The sequence below is a fragment of the Caenorhabditis briggsae genome, assembly GCF_000004555.2.
Source record: "Caenorhabditis briggsae complete genome, chrI, whole genome shotgun sequence".
Taxonomy (NCBI): Eukaryota; Metazoa; Nematoda; class Chromadorea; order Rhabditida; family Rhabditidae; genus Caenorhabditis; species Caenorhabditis briggsae.
The window spans coordinates 6,553,554-6,562,478 of NC_013489.2; the positions used below are offsets into that span (position 1 = coordinate 6,553,554).

Below are 8,925 nucleotides of genomic sequence, written 5' to 3' on the forward strand. Positions count from 1 at the left end.
AAGAGGGAAAAGGGCACGCGTTCCAAAAAGGGGCGTGTTACTTTGCAACCTGCGGCGTGCCCACGTTTTATTGAATAGACAATATTTTGCAGCAAATTTCGTCGAATATGGTTTGTTTTTCATTGTTTTTTGCGGTATTTTAAAAAATATTAGACGAAATTTGCTGCAAAATATGCGAAAAGCTAAAAAATGAGTAAATTTAATATTTTCCCGACGGGTTACTGTCGCACTCGTTTCAACTGTTTCCGGTTATTTACGCTTTCAGATATTTGTTTACAAACATCGCATACACTTCGACTCAACCTTTTTTTTCTCTGACAAGGATAATAATAGCAAATGCCAATGTATAAATCTTGGGTGTTGAGACCGTAGTAAAAGTAAAGAGAAACAAAGGTGACACTCGTAAAAATCGTAAACTCGTAAAAGTGGGTTGGATATGCGAAATTTTAATAAAAACAAAAGTCAGTAAAGCAGGAAGAAGCTTAAAATCTTCTAGACTGGAAACCGCCACGGCGTGGCCTCTGTTGAAAATCTTGGCGGCTTGAGGATGGGCATTGGGTGGTTGGAGCCACCCAATGCCGAACGTTCGGCACTGATGACATCTTTACCCACTGAATGGCGTCACGCTGTTTTACGTCGAGGAGAATACAATCTCCGTCTTTGTTCACATGGAATGACGAAACGTATGGGAGAACGAAATCACTCGACACTCTGTGCAGGAAATTGTAATCAGTGTCATAGAGCTGAAGTTCGATATTTAAACTTTCACTGACTTCAAATCTAACAATACCTTAATCGAATGCCCTTTCGCATCACCAATGAGAAGGAATCCGTTGCAGTCAAACTGCATTCCGGCTACAAATTGAAATCCTGACTGATTGGCAAGTTGATCAGGCGGCAAGACGACCTGAAAATGGATCAGATGTTTTATGAATAAACTTTAATTCTTACTGTAGTTTCGATCACTCTTAACATTTGGAATGAAATCGATTCCCAGTCTCTGTCGTCCAAATTGCAAATGAACACCTTATTCACACCTAGATCTGACACAGCCACGGTAGATCGGAATGATGCGATGAAACATGGTGTATTTGTTCCAGCCATGGAGAATCCTTTTCCACCCATGCCTTTGTTGAACACCCGCATTCGGTTTTGATTATGTTTTTCTAATGAAAGAATGTTTCCTCCGACTGACTTCGCAAGTCCTCTCAGCTGGTGGCGCATGTCGTACATCGGTTCGTCGTGTCGAGCAAACGCTTGTATGAAAGGATTAGGTTCGCTGTGGTGGTATATGTAAATTGTATGACTTTTTCCAACTGCACATAAAACGGCTGCGCTTTTTCCTTCTTCATAAACAATAATTGCAGTTGGACAACTGATATCGTCACAGACATTCATACTTTCCATCTTGACATCAATAAGCAAAATCTTCTCAGTATTGCGATCACAAATCAGCCAACGCTTGGCTTTTTCGTCATATGCGACTCCGAGCGGATACCTCACGCCTTCATTTTTCAAATCATGGTGTAGTCTCTGAGGCCACTTTTGTTTTTGAAGCATCAAATCTGCAAGAATACTACTGTCAAACACGTTCCTACCACATACACTCACAAGCTCCATTTTCTTGAATAAATGAAACAAAGTCGACGGAAGTTTCGTTCGAAACTACTGGCAGTGATTCGTTTTGACTCAAATCCAATTGCTCGTTATTGGCAATATTCAATTTCTCCATCTCTATAGCTGTGGGATCTTCAGTTGAGCCGTTCTGAAGAGAATCAATGATTAACGGGATTTCAGCAGATACAGAACTCGGACTTACTCTCGAATCTAGCAGAAATCGTTCTTCCTCGATATCCTGATAACTTTCTTCCGCTACTCTAGCTTTCTCTTCTTCTGCTCGTCTTTCTTTTTCAGCTTCTCGTTTTCTTTCAGCTTCAGCCCGTTCCGCTACTTTGGCTAGTTGTTTCTCTCTCTCAGTCTGTTCTTCTCGAGCTCTGCGAACTTCTTCCGCTTTCTTCTTAGTGAAATTGATCGGAAATATAGATAATGAAGTGCGAGAAAACGGAGGTTAGACTTACAAATCTTGATACTTCTTCCAGCTGACTATCTGTTAAGAGCACCTCTTCAGCTTCCTTATTCAATAACTCTCGTAAACTCTTGATCTGATCGTTGATGTCTAGATGACTGTATTCTAAAAATTTTAATTTATATTTTCTGAAGTCACGAAAATTCTGAACAACCTTCTTTCATCGTTTGATAATGTGGAAGTTCTGAAAAAAACGCGAAGATTTGAAGAAGAAGAAAAAAGGGGAAAGAGGTTTAGAGAAGCAGGCAAAACAAAAATAGAGCAAGGATTCATTCGATGTAAATAAACACAACAAATCGCTAGACAGTGATGCTGTCCTTAAAAGTATTTTCTTCCGACATTGCAAATTCAGTTTTTTTCCAGATTCTTAGGGGAAAAAAGGTTGGAAAGATTAAACGGAGACGGCAATAAGAGCTGGTGAAGCGCAAGTCGAAGGAAAGTTTCTGAAAGTTTAACTTTAAAAATCTGATATTCTCGAATCAGAAAGCGTTGAAATTCGGCTTGCGAGAAGGCACAATCATTAAACAAATGAATTTTTGAAAGCACCATTGGTTAGATGTGGAGGTTCTTCGAATACGGTAGTTTAAGCCGGGATTCTCCGTTTTTTTTTCAAAATAAAAACAGAGAAATGTTTTGGCGGAACTGTTCGAACAGGCGGACTAGTTCAAAATGAGATACCATAATGCCTTCAAAATTTCTCATAACAAAAGCTCGAAAATTGACAGACAGAATTCGAAAACGCAAAAATAATTCCGTTCGAGACTCGCAAGGGAACTTTTCCTGTGCGCCTTTGACATACCGAAGCGAAAAGCTCTAATTTGCCAAGAAAGGATTCAGAAATATTCTGGGTCGAAATTTACCGTAAAACCTGTACAAAAAACAATTTTTGAGCGATAAGACTTTATTGAGCGATAAGACAAATTGGATTTCAGATTTGTGGCCCTAAAGAGGGCCGTTGGGTTCGGTGGGTTTGTTGGAAGAAGTTCTTATTCCTTATCTCCTCCAGTCTTCTTTGGGAGAAGAACAGCTTGGATGTTTGGAAGAACTCCTCCTTGAGCGATGGTCACTCCAGCCAACAGCTTGTTGAGCTCTTCGTCGTTACGGACGGCGAGTTGTAGATGTCTTGGGGCGATACGGGTCTTCTTGTTGTCACGGGCAGCGTTTCCAGCCAACTCGAGAACTTCAGCAGCGAGGTACTCAAGAACGGCGGCCAAGTAGACTGGGGCTCCAGCTCCGACGCGTTGAGCGTAGTTTCCTTTGCGGAGAATACGGTGAAGACGACCGACTGGGAATTGAAGTCCGGCTCTCGACGAGCGAGACTTGGCCTTTCCACCGGTCTTGGCTTTTCCTCCCTTTCCTCTTCCGGACATGGCGATGATCAGTTGTTGGTAGTTGAAGAACTATCTGAAAAAATAAAAAATTCGGCGCGTTTAAATTTTTCTGCTGCGGTGGGTAGGCGGGGCTAGATAGTCAGGCAAAGTGGTTATGTGTCCCCACAGGGTGGTGGACTCCGCCTCCTCACCGCGCGTCGCACATAAATAGAAATTGAAATGAAGTGTGCCTCACACTTGTCAAACGACCAGCCAAATCTACCGAAATGGCCCCACCAAAGCCGTCAGCCAAGGGAGCGAAGAAAGCCGCCAAGACCGTCACCAAGCCAAAGGACGGAAAGAAGAGAAAAGCCCATCGCAAGGAGTCGTACTCTGTCTACATCTACCGTGTCCTCAAGCAGGTTCACCCAGATACCGGAGTATCCTCGAAGGCCATGTCCATCATGAACTCCTTCGTCAATGACGTCTTCGAACGCATCGCTGCTGAAGCTTCTCGTCTTGCCCACTACAACAAGCGTTCGACCATCTCTTCCCGCGAAATCCAAACGGCCGTCCGTTTGATCCTTCCAGGAGAGTTGGCCAAGCACGCCGTTTCTGAGGGAACCAAGGCTGTGACCAAGTACACATCCAGCAAGTAAGCTATCGAGCTGAAAATTACCCCACCGAACCCAACGGCCCTCTTTAGGGCCACAAATATGAAAATCCACATGTTGTTTTTAATAAACTGTATTTATACTTGTCGATTGTTTAAACCCGGTAAACTGTTTGAGAAAAATGCATTTCAGGTAAAAAAATCAGTTCTGCTGTTTCGTGCTTGTCTGGCTTTTGCTCTTCTCCAGTCCGGTCGTGGCTGAGCTCTCTCCTTTAGCAATCGCTTCTTCTAGTTTTTCCTTTAATTCGGTTGCCGTTGGACGCTGACTCGGATCCACATGCCAACATTCTTGCATTATTTTCTCCATCTCTGGTGGCATGCCTTTCGGAGTTGGAAGACGGTAGCCGCCGCGTGTCTTTTGCTGAAAAACATGTCAATTTTTCTGGAAGAGATTCACAAAAAACCTTGACAACGTATCCCTTCCATGCGCTGTACGGCGTATCGTAAGGAATCTCAAAGAACTCCCACATCATAACAGCGAACGCATAAATATCTGTATTAGCTCTTGTTTCTCCAATCTCCCAAACTTCTGGAGCCAGCCAGCGGATATTTGTGGGTTTGTTCAGATCCACTTTGTAAACCGAGGTGTTTCGACACATTCCAAAATCGGCGATTTTGACGATTTCTTTGTGAATCAAGCAGTTTCTTGCAGCAATGTCACGATGGATACACCTGGAAAAACAATTTTCAGACAATTAAGAATCGTTTCTTAATTTCCCACTTCTTCTTATGCAAATAGTCAATTCCACATGCAGCATGATACGTATAAGTGATTCTTGTCTGCGTAGTCAATTTGGCTCCTCTTTCAACAAGTCTATCCTCTACCGATCCACCATTACAGTACTCCAAAACTAACAAGTATGGAATATCGTCCAGAATGTATCCGTAGAATTTTACAATATTCGGATGATCGTACAACTGCATTACTCTTGCCTCCTTCATCATTTCAGCTAACATTTCTTCGTCGTTTCCTTCTGTATCCAATTTTTTCACCGCGATTTTCTGGTTAGACTTGGTAAGACGACCACGGTAAACGGTACCATAAGCACCACTTCCGAGCTGAATAAGTTTTAATAAAACTTAATTTTTCTCAATTTTCGAAAACCTTCTTTTTGAAATCAACATCCTTATGCATCAGTTGAAACTTGCCCTTCGGAATCGCTCGCTTCAGAATCACCCTTTCCCCTTTCACATCCACAATATCACTTTTCAACGAGTCAACTAATTTTCCAATATTCGGAGCACTTTTATTCTGAAATTTTTTTAGTTTTCAGAATTTCTGGGAATTCCGCTATTACAGCAAATTTCGCAGTGGTCGGAGTTCGTTTGATCTCAAAACGACGAATGCCTTTTTTGAGACAAACTGCCAGAAAAAGTTGCATTTTGTTGATTTCCGGATTCATTTTCATTACAATCATGTAGTCACCATCGTTCTGAAAATGCGATGAAAAACTAGCTAGAGAAGTCGAACAAGAAGATACCACAAGTAGTTGATCCGCGTCTTGATTCATAAGAGCTCCATGATAGTATGGAAGGTTAATGTCTTCTTCGGGAAGTCTGAAAACGTTCCAGAACTTTCTTGAAGAATCAAATCGCTCCCAACTCACTTCTCTTTATTAGCCATTCTTTTCCTTCAAATAGACCGTATACCCAGGAATAGTGCAGCTGTAGCCGCTGTCATACATCCAGCTGAGCAGGACTTGCTTGGAATCTCCATTTTTAGACCACGTGTTTATTTTTTTATGTTAGATTTGTATCAGGTGGCCTAGTTGGATGTAGCTCGAATAATTTTTTCTAACTATAAAAACATTTATGTAGATCTCTATTTTGTTATAAAGATCTCATAATCACTTCTACTTTGCTCAATTTTCAGATAACAGTTTGATGACTTTTATGAGCTTACACTTTTTTCGCGACCATTATTCAAAATCTTCCAGACGGAAATTCCTAGAGAATGAGACGGAATGACCTGAATTGTGCATATTTCAAAAGTGGGACAATGATTTTGAGGGATTGGAAAAACCAATTTTTGGGGGGAGGGGGGTTTTGAATTTACTATTTCAAAAAAAATTCGAATGTGAAAAAGATTACTGTATACTCAGACGAGATTAGAACTCCTGCCGGCGAGGAAAACCCAAAAAAGTCCTGCGGCGTACACGCGGCAGGAGATTTTCTGATTTTCGTCAACTGATTTTTTCTCGCCGGCAGGACTTTTTTGGCTTGTTCTCGCCGGCGGGAGTTCTCAACTCGTCTGGGTATAGAAAAAATATTAGAAACTGAAAAAGAATACTGTAGAGAAAAATATTTGAAATCAAAAAGGATCACTTTGGGAGAAATAATAAGAAAATGAAAAGAATTACTGTAGGGAAAATGTTCGAAAATCAAAAAGATTACAGTAGGGAAAATATTACAAATGAAAAGGATTACTGTAGAAAAATATTGGAAAATGAAGAGGATTACTGTAGGGAAAAACGAAAACAAAACACATAGAACTTCGATTCGATACAAATTCCAAAGTATACAGTATATGCTGGAAACAAAAAAGAGAATCAATAGAGATTCAAATTTCAAATCAATAGTACACCCTCGGATATTGAACGAGGTCCATCTGGAGAACACAGACAACAAACGGAATCTGAAGGGACTCCTTCACCTCATAGTTTGAATATCCAATAATTTCTATGTTTCGTCTTCTGTAGACTTCAAAATAAAAAATGGTTACAAATGACAGCTGTGACACAAAAACAAAACTATGGTAGGAGTTTGAAATTTCAAAAGATTGAATCTTTATAAATGTCTTCCAGGTATCATTGGTTCAATAATCGAATCCGTCAATATATGATTCTAGAAACTTTCTTCGTCATATCTTTGGTTATGATTTTCTACAGATTACAAACTATATCCAATCAGAACAATCAAGTTATAGAAACGGTAAGTTCGAGAACATACAAGTTCTGTATTTATAATTTCACTTCATATATGGATTAGGTCTCTTCAATGAAATCTCAAATTAGTAATTTGGAAAGAAAGGTTGTTTCTGGAAAACCAAATCAGGAAAGAAATCAGTTTGAAGAGAATGCGAAACCTCTGGAACAATCAATCGTTGATGTATTCCTGGCCCGGTTTTGCCGCATGGTATATTTTTACCATTTACTACCTGGTCATGAAAAAACCCGCGCTGCAAAACCGTGCCAGGGTTGCAAATTAGGCTTCGCCCCCGACTCCGCCCAGTTTTCCTTGCAGAGGGTTCTTCCCACTTTTTCTTTTCCTCCCAGTTGATGTGCTCTCGGTTTGGATATTACGGTATTACGGTGTGCGGCGATGCTCAAAGACTTTTAAAATACATCTGAAGGATTACTGTATTGAGGGATAAACATTCGAATGGGGGTACGACGAATTCGAAAGCTTCCAAAATCGAACAGACCTAAAATCGAACATGTGTCAAAACAGAACAAGAGCAGAATCGAATTGTGCGAAATTCGAACTGTGTCGGAGTCGAACTGTCCCTAATTGGAACGCTGTTAGCCATGGGGCGCGCTTGCATTATTTTTGTTTTCTCATTGAGACCCCGCAAATTCCGGGGAAAAAAAATCGGGGAAAAAAAACCGGGGAAAGTGGGCGGAGTCGAAAAAAACCGTGCGGCAAAACCGTGCCAGGGTTGCATTTTAGGCTCCGCCCCCGACTCCGCCCACTTTCCCCGGTTTTTTTTCCCCGATTTTTTTTCCCCGGAATTTGCGGGGTCTCTTTCTCATTTTTTCCCCGCAAATATTTTTAAGTTTTCTGAAGAAAAAAGTCACTAATTCAAGGAAAAATGCAAGCGCGCCCCATGGCTAACAGCGTTCCAATTAGGGACAGTTCGACTCCGACACAGTTCGAATTTCGCACAGTTCGATTCTGCTCTTGTTCTGTTTTGACACATGTTCGATTTTAAGTCTGTTCGATTTTGGAAGCGTTCGAATTCGTCGTACCCCCAAAATGAAAAGGATTACTGTAATGAAAAATATTCGGAAATTAAAGGGGTTACTATAGTAACGTTACTGTAGGAAAACATAATCGAAAATGAAAAAGGATAACTGTAAGGGAAAAAATTGGAAAATGGAAAAGATTACTGTAGATAAAAATATTCAAAATCAAAGGGGTTACTGTAGAGGAAAATAATAAAAAAAAATGAAAAGGGTTACCAAAAAGGTAATAGTTTTCTGATCGATTCCTGAATGCAAAAGGCTTTTTGCCACATTTCAAAAATTCTGGACAGCATTTTTTCAAGCCTCTCTAAGTACAATCATAATTTTTCAGCATTATATTTTTGTAATGCTCCCACCGATGCTCATTTGACAGAAAATATTTATTTTGATACATTAATATTGTCGGATTAAAAAAAGTGACACCTGAAAATCTCGGAAACGGCGCTCGTGTCGATTTACGAGGGGGCGGAGCGAAAACGGATACTGTAGATAACAAATTTATTTATGTGACTTTATTAAGCTTAGGGTTGTTTGAATAATTTCNTAAAGTATAAAAAGTAGTTATTAGTTAAAAGTTAAAAGTAGATGTTTATTTTTAAATATATGAAAATCAACTGTAAATATTGCAACCTTAAAAACAAAACTAATTTAATAGATGACGATTGGAAAGGATGGAAAAGATTGGAAGGCGATTGGAAGAGGAGAGTTCCAAAGAATTCGAAACAACGGAAAACTAATTTTGGGAATAAAGAGAACTTGAAGGATTTGCTGGAATAGCAAGGAGATGGATTTTTAAAAGTGAGAGTTTAACTATTAAAAAAAAAAAGAGAGTGGTCAAAAATGTAATTTTTGAAGAGTAGAGCTCGGAAGATAAATGCCGCTTTCACTTTC

At 40.0% G+C, this 8,925-nt stretch overlaps 4 protein-coding genes across 4 annotated transcripts in view; 1 reads left to right on the forward strand and 3 right to left on the reverse strand.

Moving 5' to 3' along the window:
* CBG10816 overlaps nt 1-2,250 on the reverse strand; it is a gene marked incomplete at both ends in the record, with an annotated part of 3,387 nt that extends 1,137 nt beyond the window's left edge. Inside the window, 6 exons of the mRNA XM_045236496.1 lie at nt 573-743; nt 791-907; nt 952-1,565; nt 1,612-2,017; nt 2,079-2,191; nt 2,241-2,250. Of these exons, the coding sequence (XP_045094366.1) occupies nt 573-743; nt 791-907; nt 952-1,565; nt 1,612-2,017; nt 2,079-2,191; nt 2,241-2,250 (1,431 nt within the window). The remainder of the gene's footprint in view (nt 1-572; nt 744-790; nt 908-951; nt 1,566-1,611; nt 2,018-2,078; nt 2,192-2,240) is intronic.
* An 822-nt stretch (nt 2,251-3,072) lies between these two features.
* On the reverse strand, nt 3,073-3,456 carry CBG10817 (the record flags this gene model as incomplete). The annotated part of the gene is made up of 1 exon (XM_002639943.1): nt 3,073-3,456. The coding sequence occupies one exon, from the start codon at nt 3,454-3,456 to the stop codon at nt 3,073-3,075; it is 384 nt and encodes a 127-aa protein (XP_002639989.1).
* A 227-nt stretch (nt 3,457-3,683) lies between these two features.
* On the forward strand, nt 3,684-4,055 carry CBG10818 (the record flags this gene model as incomplete). Its single annotated transcript, XM_002639944.1, has 1 exon — nt 3,684-4,055. One exon carries the CDS (start codon nt 3,684-3,686, stop codon nt 4,053-4,055), a length of 372 nt encoding a protein of 123 aa, XP_002639990.1.
* A 156-nt stretch (nt 4,056-4,211) lies between these two features.
* Nucleotides 4,212-5,693, reverse strand: CBG10819 (the record flags this gene model as incomplete). The annotated part of the gene is made up of 7 exons (XM_045236511.1): nt 4,212-4,430; nt 4,474-4,741; nt 4,791-5,128; nt 5,175-5,321; nt 5,368-5,502; nt 5,551-5,626; nt 5,677-5,693. 7 exons carry the CDS (start codon nt 5,691-5,693, stop codon nt 4,212-4,214), a joined length of 1,200 nt encoding a protein of 399 aa, XP_045094367.1.
* Nucleotides 5,694-8,925: the final 3,232 nt, after the last annotated feature.